The 15,911-nt window shown below is 37.1% G+C and overlaps 1 protein-coding gene across 6 annotated transcripts in view; it reads left to right on the top strand.

The window, feature by feature from the left end:
* Positions 1 to 15,911, top strand: part of ppp1r9ala (protein phosphatase 1 regulatory subunit 9A-like A) — a 58,772-nt gene that overhangs the window by 19,365 nt on the left and 23,496 nt on the right. For 4 of the 6 annotated variants that reach the window (XR_001637411.1, XM_016525523.1, XM_016525520.1 and 1 more), the window contains exons 3-16: positions 3,211 to 3,343; positions 3,928 to 4,048; positions 4,462 to 4,566; positions 6,783 to 6,909; positions 8,383 to 8,541; positions 8,624 to 8,677; positions 9,157 to 9,386; positions 9,933 to 10,029; positions 10,119 to 10,191; positions 11,001 to 11,152; positions 11,249 to 11,513; positions 12,175 to 12,226; positions 12,353 to 12,424; positions 12,716 to 12,914. Coding sequence is in view for 5 of the 6 variants with exons in the window: in XM_016525523.1 (XP_016381009.1) it covers positions 3,211 to 3,343; positions 3,928 to 4,048; positions 4,462 to 4,566; positions 6,783 to 6,909; positions 8,383 to 8,541; positions 8,624 to 8,677; positions 9,157 to 9,386; positions 9,933 to 10,029; positions 10,119 to 10,191; positions 11,001 to 11,152; positions 11,249 to 11,513; positions 12,175 to 12,226; positions 12,353 to 12,424; positions 12,716 to 12,914 (1,839 nt within the window). In the remaining variant the exon portion in view is untranslated. Of the gene's footprint in view, positions 1 to 3,210; positions 3,344 to 3,927; positions 4,049 to 4,461; positions 4,567 to 6,782; positions 6,910 to 8,382; positions 8,542 to 8,623; positions 8,678 to 8,767; positions 8,998 to 9,156; positions 9,387 to 9,932; positions 10,030 to 10,118; positions 10,192 to 11,000; positions 11,153 to 11,248; positions 11,514 to 12,174; positions 12,227 to 12,352; positions 12,425 to 12,715; positions 12,915 to 14,698; positions 14,744 to 15,911 lie in introns of all 6 variants that reach the window. The other 2 variants (XM_016525524.1, XM_016525522.1) reach the window with 2 other exon arrangements.

The raw sequence follows: 15,911 nt of genomic DNA, 5'->3' as shown, positions 1-15,911 counted from the left end.
GATTAAAAACGTCCGTTTCCTGTCTGATCAAAGTATGGCGCTGCTCAGATGAGCTGACTGACTGCTGTGTGTGTGCCTGCCTGTGTGTGTGTGTGTGTGTGCGCCTGTGTGTGTGTGTGTGTGTGTGTGGCTGTGTGTGTGCCTGTGTGTGTCTGCCTGTGTGTGTCTGTTTGTGTGTGTGTCTGCCTGTGTGTGTGTGTGTGTGTGTGTGTGTGTGTTAACGTGTAGTCGCTCAAGCTCTGACATGCTTCAGGTAGTCCACACACAGGAAATGTTTACCAGGTAAAATCACATATCTGAAAGAGTCCTAATCACCCGAGTTTCTCTTCAGATCAACAGAGCCTCGGAGGAAAATGTGTGTGAGAGAGAAAGAGAGCTGGCAAAGATCTGAGCTTTGACTTTGTTCATTCAAAGCTTGGAGCCCAGTCTGCGTGTCTCTCCACAAAATCATACTATTTAGGCTATAGTTTAACTCAGTCTACAGTTGGATTCATTTTATATTGAGTTTCCCCTCAAATTTCTACTCTCAGACTGATAAAATATAATTAGTGGAGCCCAGTAAGATCATTTTACTCAAACCCAATGTTTTATTGTTCCTCTCTCACAGTGCTCAGGCTTAATCCGCTTTCACGCTGTCCTATCTCACACACACATTTAACTCTTTTCATTAATCGAGAAAAGATTTGATAGACTATTTAAAGAGATACTTCAGCCACAAAAAAATCATTGTTTACTCGCATTTTATGTTGTTCCAAACCCGTATGATTTACTTTCTTCTTTGGAACACAAAAGGAGAACTATTCTAAATGGAGGATTGTTTTGAAAAAATAAATAAAAATAAATAAATATTTTATATTAATTGACATAGGGACTGTCAATTTCCAAATAAATAAATAAATGCATAAATAAAATAATGGACATAGGGAATGTCAAAATCCAAATAAATACGTAATAATAAAATAATTTAAAAAACAACAACAACGTTAGTCTTGTATGTCAGGAATAAAAAAACTGTACGTGTCATAGTCTTAAGGCCCGTTCACACCAAGCACGATAACCATAAAGATAACGATAAAGATATAGTTCTAAAAATCGTTCTCAATATTAAAGAATAGCAGAGTCCACACCACAACTATAACGATAAAGACAAAGAGAAACGATATCGTTGGAATCACTTTCAAAACGATTTTTCTCCAGCTGATGAACGATAAAAAATTGAGAGCCAATCAGAATCCATCCTGCTGTAACAAGCTCAAAAATTTTAAGCGGCAGACGCATGTGCGCTTAGAATGAACAGACGATATCGTTCGCTGGTGTGGACGCTAATATCATTATCTTTATAGTTATCTTTATAGTTATCGTTCTTGGTGTGAACGGGGCTTTAGTCTTATTTGCCCTCATGTCTAGGTTTTTCACTCTATGATGTTCCATTAATGAAAATAAGTCCTACTGTATGGTTTTGGAGTGACATTATAGTCAATAAATGATGACATTTTGGACTGAAGTGAAACTTTTAGGTAAACTGTGAATAAAATTAAATCAAATTTATACAATTATAATTTAATTGGGAATAGTTCAAATTTAGTAGTTCACCATAATCAGTCAGAATTTCTGTGTTTGTGGCTGAACAAAAAAACAGATTAATAAATAAAACATAAGTAGTGCCACCCAGGTTTTCTTTCCGTATGCTCTCACTTTCTCAGCTGTGGCCTAGTTCACTGAATTGAATGTTATGTTTAGTGAGTTTCATATGTTGACTAAAGTCAGGTGTGCAATTTTTTTTTTCTTTGTCTTTTATGTAGGGATGCACGATATTGGATTTTTGCCGATATACGATATGCCGATATTTTTCAACTCATTTTGGCCGATACCGATATATTTCCTTTCGTTTGGAAACAACACCAAGTCTCTCCTGTGCAGAAATTCTAAGCAAAATATTTTAAATTTTGGTTCGTTTTTAACAATAACTTATTTGTTAGAATTAAATAAACAATAATGAAGGTTTTTTGACGGTGCATTGAAGCTTTGAAAATAACTATAAATAAACTATATATCAATCGCTGCATTTTTCCCCCAGAAAGATGCAGTGTTAACCCTAACATTTTATTTTAAGATTTAACATTTGTACATGGTCTACAGCAAAAGAGTTGTACAAATTCTAAAAAATCTTTTAGAGCTTATGATTTGTTTAAAAAATAAAACATATTATGCATTAACGAATAAATCAGTATATATAAAATTATTTAATTTACAAGTGTCATGTTTCTGATTTTTTTTTCATGTAAGCTATAGCTTCTGACCTTTAAATCAAAACATACTCACTATTTTATGACATCAATTACTGCTTTATTTAATCAGAAACACAGTCTAAATCTTATTTGTGTAGGCTATTTTACTTTTAATTTATTTAGAAGTAGGCCAACAGTCCCCCCTACAGATTAAAACTCCTTACTGAACGGGCGTTAGGACTCTGCACGTGCTATAACTGTTTACTCGATTTCACACCGAACGCATTCTGTAGGTGCATTCTCAGTTTAAATGCAGCTATTCAAACAGTCAATCTAATCATCATTCAGACAAAACTTTGCTTCAAGAATGAGCCACACTGTTGACGTGATCTAATCGCTAGCACACCCTGAGCACATGTGAGTTAATGTATTCCTCTTTATGGCAAGACATATCGGCATAATTTTTCATATCGGGCCGATGCCGATATTTACATTTAAAGCCATTATCGGCCGATTCCGATATCAGTCCGATAATAGCGTGCATCCCTACTTTTATGATTGTTGCTTGTTCTTCATTAGACTGTTTCTGTAGAGAGTCACACAGCATCATCATATAAATTAATTGTATGCCGTTTTTGTAAAACTTCATTGACTAAAGAATGGGGGAATCTCTAATAAATGGTTTTGTGTGTGTGTGTGTGTGTGTGTGTGTGTGTGTGTGTGCAGTAAATGTTCTGAAGTGATTTTCTCTGTAATAAATAAGGGCTGCTGATATTGTGGCAGAAAAGAAGCCCTTCTTTGGCACGACTGTAGAGAAGCTGATTACAGCTTTGATGTTTTGGCTTCATTGAGATGTCCAGTGTTATACTGACCAGTGATCTAGGAAGGGGCCCTCATCTTAATAAAACCCATAATAAGCACTCTGAAAGATGATGAAAGTAAGCGAATAGTTATTGTGCCTGTTGTGTCTCTGGGGTTTCAGGTGTACAGCACGTTCTCTAATGAAGAGTACGACCGGAGGAACGATGATGTGGATCCTGTGGCGGCGTCTGCCGAGTACGAGCTGGAGAAACGGGTGGAGAAGATGGATGTGTTTCCCGTGGAGATCGAGAAAGGTGAGGCTGTGTGTCTTTCACAAAATACACTAGCTCTCTCTGAGATCGAGTGATTAAAAATCAGTCATACTTGTGAAATTGGTTGATTTAAATTAGAATTGAATACCTCTAAACACCTCATTCTGCACCTCTGTAGAGTTTTATTTGTTGTAATTGACTTATGTAAGAGTAACATCCGTAATTTAGTTTGCATGCTGACTTTTCCATCTCACTCAACCTTAGAATTAAACTACTGTAGCTTTAAAGGTTTGGTCACATTAATGGGCAAAAATAGGTCCATTGTCAGCAGTGTAGAGATGAACGAAGCGCAGGTCAAACAAAAAAATTGCTCTCAAGCCAATTGGCTAGCCTCTTTGCATGTGAAATGAGTGGGGACATCCCTGCAAAGATGCTGAACTCTGTAAATATTGGTGGTCATATGTTAAAGAATTCATGTTTAAAGTCATTGTCGATTTTTCTGATTCTGTTTTTGGTTTAATTCCAATAAATGATCTGTTTGAACTGTACATGTTAGAGTATGTCTGCATCAGTTATTGCAAAATGAAATCTATGAAGACTTGCTCTCTCTTTTCTCTTTGTGTTAGGTGATAAAGGGCTGGGGATCAGCATTATAGGAATGGGTGTTGGGGCAGACCAGGGTCTGGAGAAACTGGGCATCTTCGTCAAGACTATCATGCAGGACGGAGCTGCAGAGAGAGATGGGAGGTGAGATCTTCAGATTCATCGAAAGATGAAACAATTGGACTGGCACTAGAGAATTTCTTACAACAAGCAGAGATATTCACTGTGGTGTTTTTTTATTAAATCAAAAATAATGTAAAAAATACTATATTGCAAAATATGACTGCAATGTAATTTAACAAATGTAATGTATTCTTGTGATGGCAGAGCTGAATTTAAAAGTACCATTTCACAGCACTGGTTATAGTTGTTTGTCACCAAAACAATTGGCTGTTCTGTCTGTAATTAAGTGTACGTTGATGGTTGCTTTATGAGACATAAATCTCAATTTTGAAAAATTGACACTTAAGACTGGTTTTGTGTGGTCCAGGGTCACATATGAATCAGTATTACTTTTGTCACTGTAATATCATCATGGTCATCATTGTCTGTTCCAGGATCCAGGTGAATGATCAGATTGTGGAGGTGGATAGCATCAGTCTGGTTGGTGTGACGCAACTCTTTGCTGCGACCGTCCTCAAGAACACGAAGGGAACTGTCAGGTTGGTCCTGCTCTGTCTAATATACTTACATTCAGTCTAGTTAGTTTAGTGTGTAATTAGGTGCTGCATGCCATCACCACAAATGTCATCACAGATGTCTGTCTTAATTTCTAATAGTCTTGTGTTGTCAGACTTTTGCTTATGTAATGTGGTCAACACCCCACCATAACTGGCCTTAAACACTGTACAAATAGATAGGATTAGACCATCTGACTGTCATGTAAAGTGACCTAGCATACAGTAGCTGTTGTTTTTACATGACGAAAGAGGCTTGTGGTGAGGCATGACACTTGAAGTCGGAAACAGAAGTAGCAACAGATTTTGTCCATATTTTGACATAAGATGGGACTTGATATCTAATGTTTGTTAATTGGATTTTGAGATGTGGATTTTGAGATCTGAATGTCAGCATGCAGGGACAGTGTTTTAGCAGACTGAAAGCCTGGAGAAGTTGGGCATATGCCACTATGGAGAAGTCTGTCATTTCACTGGAAGATTGACTTGGCAGTTTGATTGAAAATGACAACCTCAAAACCTGGTCAATACCATGCATTTGGAAAATAGATAGGGTGACTTTTCATTTCATGCTGACTTTAAATCAGTGTAATTACTAACTCGCATGCAATATATAACTACACAGTTGCTAGTTATGTAATCAAAAAACAAATTGTTTTTATTTAGTATATAGTTTTGGGATTGTAAATGCTCGAACTCTTTAAAGAGTTCACCCAAAAATGAAAGTTCTGTCATCATTTACTCACCAAATCTCTATGAGTTTCTTTCTTCTGTTGAACACAAAAGAAGATATTTTGAAGAATGTGGGTAACCAAACAGTTGCTGGTTGCCATTGACTTCCATAGCATTTGGAAGTCAATAGCATTTTTACCAACATTCTTCAAAATATCTACTTTCTATCTACTGTATACACATCAGGCCCCACAGATAATCATGGAATCTAAGTCAAATGTGTAGTCTGGAGTGAAATATACATATGTCTGCCCCAACAGTCCAAACAAAATGAACGATTATATAACCAGCGTTTAGCGTTTATCAGCTGAAAAAAAAATTATTCTAAAATTGAGTCCAAAGTATTGTTTCTCTGTCGTAATAGATGTGGTGTGGACTTCACTATTCTCATAGAATTGTTAAAATAAAATAATAATAATAATAATAAAAAAAGAACATTATTTTGTGTATTTGGTGTAATGAAATGTGTGTTTGAGACTTTAGTCTTTGCAACTTTAGGGATCTTATCTATTCACAAACAGCTTGTAACACTCCAATCGCATCATATGACCCCTTTAAATAAATATTTATAGTTGTAGTTCAATCATGACAACTCAGAATTGTTTTAGCATGTTAATGGATATGACTGTTTATGTATTTTGTGTATTTATCAGGCCAGATCTGCTACACGCGCTGCCGCAGAGTAGGGCTGGACGATATGGCCAAAATTGATATCACGATATATTTCTTAATTTCGGTCGATGCGATATAATTCCGATATCGATATGAACACTATTTAACTGAAATAGAAATCTTTTGTAACATTATAAATGCCTTTAATCATCACTTTTGATCAATTTTAAGTTCCCTTCACAGATACATTTATATAAAACACCCGCGACATTTTTTGATTTTGAAACGTGCAGTGCTCATGATTATTCAACGAAGTCAAACGGCACAAATAAATCAATGTATGGGAAACACTGGTAATGTATATCGGAAATGTGTTTAAAAATCATATCACCGTTATTGAAAAAAATTATATCGCGATACATATTGATATTGAATTATTGTCCAGCCCTACCGCAGAGCAAACATGGACTTGCTACTGCTAGATACACAGATATGCTGATGTGAGCATATAAAATATGCTGAATGAACAGGCATACATAAATCCTAGACAGGTGGAGCTGGGGGAGGTGGAGGTTTTCTGTGCTTTAGGACCAGCTTGCACCGAACACTGAAATTGACTATTTAAATGTTGAGCAAGCAATCTCACTGGCTGCAGAATCAGCAGTCTGCTGGAAGGTAGCTCTCCAGGAGCAGGTTTGGAGACCTCTGCACTGGGCTAGGAGTTCACCACATGCAAATAAACAATGCACACACTCACACAGGCTCTGTTGTTTCCTCTCTACCTGATGTCAGCAGATCAGTATACGTTACAGACGTAATCATCCTTGTTTCCGCCTTGCTCACCTGTCAATGTGCAGGTTTCTGATTGGCCGAGAGAAGCCAGGTACTCAGAGTGAGGTGGCCCGACTGATCAGCGAGACCCTCGAGCAGGAATGGCAGCAGCAGCAGCAGGTGGACGACACATACGAGCAGTCCACTGAAGAGGTCAGTCAAACACAACTCATGGGCTCTTTTCTTATGCCACTGCTTACGCATTGTACACGTTTGACTCAGTATCAGTATGATTTAGTTTGTTCCTGTGTATTTCAATAAGTAGTTCTGAAAGTCTCAGTGCATTTATTATAAATTCATAAATAGATGGTGTACCAATTTACTTGCTTCCTCAGTTAGTGCTTTACCTCATGATGCACAGTGTCAATGAAGAAACATGCATTGGTGTAGTTACAGCCAGTGTTGGGTGTGATGCATTACCAAGTAATTAATTACTGTAATTCAATTACTTTTCCCTTGTAAAAGTACAGTAAAGAATTACTCTTAATTTTTCTGTAATTTAATTACAGTTACATCTGATGTAAATGCATTAAATATGTATAGACTATAGAGCAATTCTTTATAAAACAATAGTGGATTTAACATGAAAATTTAACATCTAATGTAAAAATGCGCGTTTTAATGTAACCATCACCCTGGTCAGTTCAAGAATAATTTATGCAATTTTATGTTATTTATTTAAAACAAAGATAGACATGACACTGCTCTTTTATTTCTATTGTTTAACTGGTCGAGGTTGATTTGAAATTTAGAAAGTAATTAGTAATAATAAATAATGCAATACTTTTTAGAGAGAGTAATTAGTACTGTAATTTAATTGCACTGTTGAGTATGTAATTAGAAGCTAGTAATTAATTAAGGTAACTTTCCAACACATGCTCAGCATCTTACCAGCAGGGGCTAACTGGACCATGCTAACTAGCCAAAACGTGCCAAATTGGTCCAGACGTACCGTTTTAAGTTTATTTGGATCTTTGGTTGTCAGAGGGGTTTTAAGGTGCGTTCACATTTACCGTTGCTCTGTGAAATCCAGTTAATAAAAATCAATAGTAATGAAATCCATTTCAGTAAGTAATACAATTTTGGAAGTTTCGCACAAGAGAAGAAAGGTTCCCCATGCAGGTTTTGTTAGTCATGTGAAATCGCTGCGTTGACCAACCGAAAGTGACTTTGTTTGAAAGTGACTCGTGTGTGAGCTGTGCTTTATGCATTGCTATACTGTTGACAATGCACCTTTTTTACCATTTCGTCAAAGTTTTGCTAATTTGACCGCACGTTTAGACTGGAATCCTGCACAGCTGAGTTAAAGAAACACCTTCAGACTTTTTTAGCCATGCTGTATTTTCACCAGAACAGCTTTGTTGAGTGTTCACACGTATGCAAAAATATGTAAAAATCCACCATGTTGAATGAGGAAACAGATTTGTGAGTCTGTTCAAAACCGAAGTGGGGTTTATACCTGTTTTAAGTGCCTGGATCCTGAACAATTCTGAAAGGTTAATGTTTCACCAACGGTTTTTCAATATACTTGGGTTACTTTAATAAGTTATTTCCCAACTTGGCTCTATTTTTGGACTGCCTGTTTCTTGTTTTGTGCATTGCGTCATGTCTGTGTCTCTATGACAGGACGAGCACTACGAGGATGAGGAGGAAGGGGGAGAGGATGGCATCCTCGGTTCGAGTTTCGACAGGAGGAATGTGGAAGTGTACGATCTGCCCGAGAGCGAGGAAATGTTCCTGCCGTCAAACATGGACGCCGCTCAAGTGACGTTCAGATTTAAAGAGGTAACAGACTTTTGTGCTTTTCATTTCACTTACCTCTAATAGATTGCCATTAATGATTTCTGTGTATATTGTTTTAATTTAGCTCCAGATAAAACACACTATTGCAGAAGCCGAAGTAGATGAACTGAAAGAGAGAGTAAGAACTTATGAGCCTTCTTATCCATTTATATCAATCATACAGCAGTCCCTGTGTGTTTTAACTGATAAGGTTTTGTTGCTGTTGCAGTTGAGAGAGTCGTCAGAGGAACGTGCGGCGTGGGAGGCGAGGGAAGCTCAGTTAGAGAGGAGCGTTCAGGAGAACTCTGAGAGGATCGCTCAGATGGAGAAGAACTGGCTGGAGGCTCAGGCTCTCTGCAAAAGCATCAACGAACAGCTCAATGACACGCAGAGTCAATATGAAGCTCTGGATATAAAATACAGCAAAGCCAAGAAACTGCTCAAGGACTATCAGCAGAAGTGAGTGGTGACGCCAGCACTAAGCTTTCCATTAGTAACGTTTTACAGTTTTGTGACCATCATGTAATGTCTTAATAATTTGCATGGATGTGTTTTTTTTTTTATATATATATAGATCTAATCTATAGATTTTAATTATTCATATTGTTGCTGTTGCAGTTGAGAGAGTCGTCAGAGGAGCGTGCGGCGTGGGAGGCGAGGGAAGCTCAGTTAGAGAGGAGCGTTCAGGAGAACTCTGAGAGGATCGCTCAGATGGAGAAGAACTGGCTGGAGGCTCAGGCTCTCTGCAAAAGCATCAACGAACAGCTCAATGACACGCAGAGTCAATATGAAGCTCTGGATATAAAATACAGCAAAGCCAAGAAACTGCTCAAGGACTATCAGCAGAAGTGAGTGGTGACGTCAGCACTAAGCTTTCCATTAGTAACGTTTTACAGTTTTGTGACCATCATGTAATGTCTTAATAATTTGCATGGATGTGTTTTTTTTTTATATATATATAGATCTAATCTATAGATTTTAATTATTCATATCTTGCAGTCTTCTTAAAATGATTTTTTTTCTCCAGAAATCTCCACTTCAGTAGCACTTACATACATTGCACTTTCCAGTTGTATTCCTATCTATATTCTGAGTGTTTTCTTTACAGAGGGGTGTCTTCATGTATCATTTAGCCGATTTATATAACATTTTATTCCTAAAACATGGTGATAAAAACAGTTTTTTTTTCTGAGTTATGGAGTGATAAAAGAGATCTCCAAATATCCCTCTGTAGAATTTTGAACCTGACTTCATCCAGTGTTCAGATTTCTGTTCTGGAAATGTATGCAAAATTTGTGCATATTAAATGAGATGATGAATAATTTGCATATCTAATCGTAACATTGCAGAAATTAGAAACAAACATTCTGATTGGCTGGATGTGTGTGTTGCAGAGAGGTGGAGTATGAGCAGAGAGAGGAGGACTTAAGGAGAACTCTGGAGGAGAGAGAGGCTAAATATAAAATTCAGATAGAGGATCTGCAGCGCAGGGTGAGAATTAACACACCTCATTTGAACTGAGCTCGCACATAAAGCTTTCACCTTCTCTGATTCCTACCAATCAATCTGTCTCTGTGTAGCTGGCAAAGCTTGAATCTGGTCGTCATGAGTCTCCGCTGTCGGGCAGTAAGTCTGCAGATTCAATTCTGCTGGGTAAGTCAACGATCTCAATGCTTTTTAATGGCGGTCTAAATCCAAGAAGGATTAATGTGATTCTGAGATCATGCTGAGCCCAGACTGAAGTTATAAGACAATGGGCTAGTGTTCATATTTGCATAATTATACTGACAATAATTAAATATGCCTGCGTCAAGCATGCATCCTGTTTTAATAACAGTGCTCGTTTGCACAGACAGTTTCTTCAACAACAGTATTATGCGGACACTAAACCCAGCACATGAACTTTCCTGTAACTGTACAAAGTACCATTCTTGTTGTAACCAAAAATGAAACAGTTGTAGGTTGGTCTGAGATGGCCAATCAAATCAAAGAAAACAGGCTTTACTGGTCAAAGTCAGTTTTATTTGTATAGCACCTTAAAATAACACGAATTCAGGCCAAGGTGCTTCACAGTGAACAATAACAAAATAACAATCAATCAAACACAATAGTTTCAAAATTAACATCTGAATATATAAGACAAAAAAAACAAATATTAAATTAAAACCCATAATGGCGAATGAAATTAACCAATAAAACATGGCCTGAAGTAAGCTAACATAGCCAAGTTATGAGTAGGTCTGAGAGAAAAGGTTAGTTTTCAAGCATGATTTAAAAGCAGGTAGTTAAGTCTCCAGATGGTCTGTTATCCATTGTCAAAGTGAAACAGTGTTCACATAGAAGTCACTTTCAAACCAAGCAGATTTCTGTTGGGTCTACAGCGTATGCACTTGACCCTGAGCAGTAATTCATACAATTGAAGAGCTAACCTTAATTGAAGTTAACCATGAATTGCTCTCCAGGAGCGGACTGGAGTGAGGTGGTCCCTGAGACGGAGCGTTTGGACACCAGCGCCCATCGCGCAAAGGCCCAGCTGGCCCAGAGATCCAAACGGCAGCCGCCGTCCCGCAGTAAACTCAAAGAGACGCTCAGCTCGCCAGCGAGAAGCCCACAGGTCACACAGAGCTCAAGAAATTCATGAGCAATTGACTGCTGTAAAAAAAAAATCCAAAACATCAGTTTTTGACAATAACATTGTTTTTGACCTCAGGGTGATGATGAGAGTCAGTCTGTGAGTCCCGAGTCTCCTCCGCCTCGTAGGAGATCGATCCAGGAGAGTTTGTTCCTGCCGGTCGTCATATCTTCCCCTGCAAACCACCCGAAGGATGAAGGTTCTGTTACGAGCAGCAGCCAATCAGTGCAGAGGGATCCTCAAGACCCCGCCCTCTCCACCCCTAAAGACTCTTCCCCCTCCAGCTTCCTGCGGAATGTAAAGAAGAGAGAGTCTAAAGGCAAGGGCAAAGAGGTCAAAGCAGGTAACGAGCTGGATTTAGGATCCCAGTAGAATGGCGCTTTTTACTATAGACATGTAACTTCCACCCAGCAACAGGATTAAAAATACTTATTGTTTAGTATAGTTGTTGTTTATCAGGTATTTGGACATGGTTCATTCAATCATAATTTAGAGTTTACATAACAAATCTGAAATCTTTAGTAATGCCTGGCAAGTGTAACAAACTACAGGCTAATAATCAGTAGTCATTTGGCAAAATAATGGTTTTAGATTTTTTTTTTGTAACAATGTAAATATTTACATTACTTTTTTTTATTTAAAGCATGATAATTGTTAAAAAGTACCACACGTACCAAGTACCACTTTTGAACTTTTTTAATTGCGTCTACTGATAGTGCAAACAATACTGATGGCATTTGTTTGCACATCCCGACTGTGTTTCCTGACATAATTCACTAAAGAAATGTAAAATAAAGCACAAACATGTGACACAATTTGTGCCAATCACAGTTTGGATGGGACGATTTGCACACAAATGCACCCAAACTATGGCTGCAGCGGAGATATTTCTTATATATGCTGCCATAATCACTTGAAAATTAAGTGCTATCAATCCATGTTAGCCTGGCCATCAGATGTTTGTCTGTGTTTGTGTTCTGATATAATTCTTTTCTTTATTTCAGAAGAGTCTAATGATGCGGCTGGAAAAGCCAAAAGAAGATTCCCAGATTTTGGGTAGGTGCAAAATTCCCCACCTTTAGCATTTTAAAATGTAAGTAAATGAGCATCTAATTTGTTGTGTTCTTATCGTAAGTTCATTTTGGATTGTGGTGGTGTTTGATTTAATGCATTTTCTGATAGTGGTTTAAGGAAATCTGGAGGAAAGGGGAAAAAACTAAGCAAAGAAGCCACGAGGGCGTCACTGGACAGCAGGTACACGTGAACACACACTCACAAACGTATAGAGTGAAGACAGTTTTACACTTCATCTTTTGATGTGGATCCAAATCCGTTTGACATTAGTTGTCAGTGTGAAAGCGGTTTTCCAAAATCTGGTCCTCAGTTAGGAACCACATGTGTGTACTTTTTCAACATTTACCTATTGGTTTGTGCAAAACCGGCTAAACAAACAAAAACAAGTTGCCATTAGAATGCATTTCTCATTGCTTCCAGTACGCTGAGCTTGTATTTCCTCTCCTCATGTCTCAATGTGTTGTGTTGTAGGGGTTCAGCGGAGTTACTGGAGGAGTCAGGGGCCCGAGTCTCCCCTTCAGAGTCCATGACCTCCATCCCCACCTGCATGCCCTTCTCCTGGTTTGGAGAGAAAGACAAAGAGCGCGACAGAGAGCCGTCGTCCTCGTCCAGCAGTCTCCCATACACCACTGCAGATGCCAGCGAACACAGCCACAGCTCCAAAAACAAGGTGACAACTACTTCTATCACAGAGCACTTCTGCTCCAGGATTGATTCTCTTGCACAGATTAAAACTAGTCCAGAACTTTCTTCAGAACATAATGACCATTAATTGACTTCCATGCATGAGTATGTATGACTACAACTTTATTTATAAAACGGTTATCTTAATATGTGGAATGTGAAATCTTGTAATTTATATCGTCATTAATATCTTGACCCTTGCAGTTGTAGGGCTAAATAATATGAATATCTGGCACTTTCCACATATGTGACCCTGGACCACAAAACCAGTCATAAGGGTCAATTTCTCAAATTGAGATTTATACATCATTTGAAAGCTGAATAAATAAGCTTTCCATTGATGTATGGTTTGTTAGGATCGCACAATATTTGAAAATCTGGAATCTGAGGGTGCAAAAAAATCAAAATATTCAGAAAATCGCCTTTAAAGTTGTCCAAATGAAGTTCTTGGCAATGCATATCACTAATCAAAAATTAAGTTTTGATATATTTACGGTAGGAAATTTACTAAATATCTTCATGGAACATGATCTTTACTTAATATCCTAATGATTTTTGGCATAAAAGAAAAATTGATAATTTTGACCCATACAATGTATTGTTGGCTATTGCTACAAATATACCCCAGCGACTTAACACTGCTTTTGTGCTCCAGGGTCACAAATAGGGTACAAAAAGTGATTATATGAGCTGTTTTCCCTCTCTCTTTTGTTTATTTCTAGGAATAAACATTAAACAAGCACAAAAAGCAAACAAAAGTGATCAAATTAAGACATTAGATGTGCTTAAAACTTGATAGTATTCGTTCTAAATTAATCATACGTTACATAATAGTTCAGTGTATTGTTAATGCTTCTCACAATAAAAACGTGGGCTTTTTTTAAAAAGTCAAGAGACACCAAAATTATATTGTATTCATTAAAAATGTCCACACTACTTGTTAAAAAGTTTGGGGTCAAGAAGATTTTTTAAAAATGTTTTTGCAATAAGGCTGCCATTCATTTGATCGAAAATACAGTAATATTGTGAAATATTATTACAATTTAAAACAACCATTTTCTATTGTAATATATTTGAAAATGTAATTTATTACTGTGATCACAGCTGAATTTTCAGCATCATTCCTCCAGTCTTCAGTGTCACATGATCTTCAGAAATCATAATAATATGCTGATTTGCTGCTCAAGAAACATTTCTGATTATTATCAAACAGTTTCTTCTTTGGAAAAAAAAAAAGTTCAAAAGAACAGCGTTTATTTGAAATAGAATTTATTTGCTAACAGTGTAAACGTCTTACCTGTCACTTTTTATTAATTTAATGCATCCTTGCTGAATAAAAGTATTAATTAAAAAATAAGAAAAAAAATCCCGAAGTTTTGAACAGTAGTGTATGTATGGACGAATAATCTAGTGCTGATCATTTCTAGTTAAAGTGAGTCAAATGGGAGAACAAACCAGCTTTCTGCTAAGCACACGACAAAACTAAATAATAAACACAACAAATATCTGCCATCCAGCTGGACTTGCTTTAGTTTGTTTGTAATTGTGAGTTGCTAAGGAGGAAGTAGCGTGGAAATGTTCTGGGCTGAAGCCTGCAGCCATACGGATGTGATCATTCATCAGGCTTGAGCCAAACAGACTCGGTCCATGGGTCAGAAAATGAGTTCAGCAGCTCTTTGAGCCCTCTCGGTTTCATCAGCTCCAGCTGAAGCGCGTTTGGTAAAGCTTTCAGACAGTGTTGTCATATTATTAACCTCTTTTCCCAAACAGACAAACCTCTCCTGGTCTTCTCTGTTCAGTCGCTCCTTAGATTTGGTACAGTATATTTTCTCTTATGAATGCTCATAGATGTCAAATTTAATCTAGCAATGTAGTGAAACTCTAGCTAAATATCAAACCTAATATGTTGAGTTGTAATATTTGTAGAATCACATTAGTTTTGTTGAATGCAGTGCACTAGATGCATGATGCTGATTTGATTTACTCTTTTTCTACAAGTGATGTTTTATACAGGCTTTTATTGTCAAATCAATGTAGATGCATTTCACTGCTTATCTGGTTTAGTCAACACAGTCTCATGAATGCAGTGCACTAGATGCATGATGCTGATTTGATTTACTCTTTTTCTACAAGTGATGTTTTTTTTTTTCAGCTTTCAAATACAGGCTTTTATTGTCAAATCAATGTAGATGCATTTCACTGCTTATCTGGTTTAGTCAACACAGTCTCATAGCAATTCATAACTATTTTACATAACTGTTATCTCATTCGTATGTTTTTGTACGATCTACTTGCACCCCAGTGATGGTTGGGTTTATGGGTGGACCTTCATGCTTACTTTTTTACTAAAAATCATACTATTTTTTTTTACATCGTACAAATTCATCTGAAATCCCCACCTCATAAAATAGTTACGTATTCATGTGAGATCGGGTTGGGTTTAGTGTGTGTATCTGTCTTGTGCTGTTACAGTATGTTGTAGTTGTAGCTAAAGAGTAGTTGTAGGGAGGTGGTGGGTGACCGATATGAGTTATAGATATGCAATATTAATAAGGCTGGCTTGACAATTTTAATTACACAATTGTAATTGATCTTCATTTTGATGAACCGATTTCAACAACTCAATCTTATTTGAGTGTTGATTATTATATCAAAAAATAAATAGCAATTGAATTTTATAGTTTGGACATGTTCATTTTAACCTTTAATATTATAGTAATGTACCAACTGAGCATTGGTCGGGAGATTTTTTCCTTAACTTTACATGTACTGTAGCTGATACTGTATATAACCAAATGAATCGAGATCAAAATCGGATCGAATCGAGCTTGTGAATCAGAATCAAACTGATTCATGAAATCTGTGTCAATATCCAGTGTCAATACCTTTAAAGAGGTCATATGATGTTGCTAAAAAGAACATTATTTTGTGTGTTTGGTGTGCGGTTTAAGTTTAAAAAAACATATTATTTTCCACATACTGC

This window comes from Sinocyclocheilus rhinocerous, unplaced genomic scaffold (genome assembly GCF_001515625.1).
Source record: "Sinocyclocheilus rhinocerous isolate Xijiao unplaced genomic scaffold, SAMN03320098_v1.1 scaffold2077, whole genome shotgun sequence".
In the NCBI taxonomy this organism is placed as follows: domain Eukaryota; kingdom Metazoa; phylum Chordata; class Actinopteri; order Cypriniformes; family Cyprinidae; genus Sinocyclocheilus; species Sinocyclocheilus rhinocerous.
The sequence above is the reverse complement of the archived record's forward strand: the minus strand, read 5'-3'. Positions and strand labels throughout refer to the sequence as shown.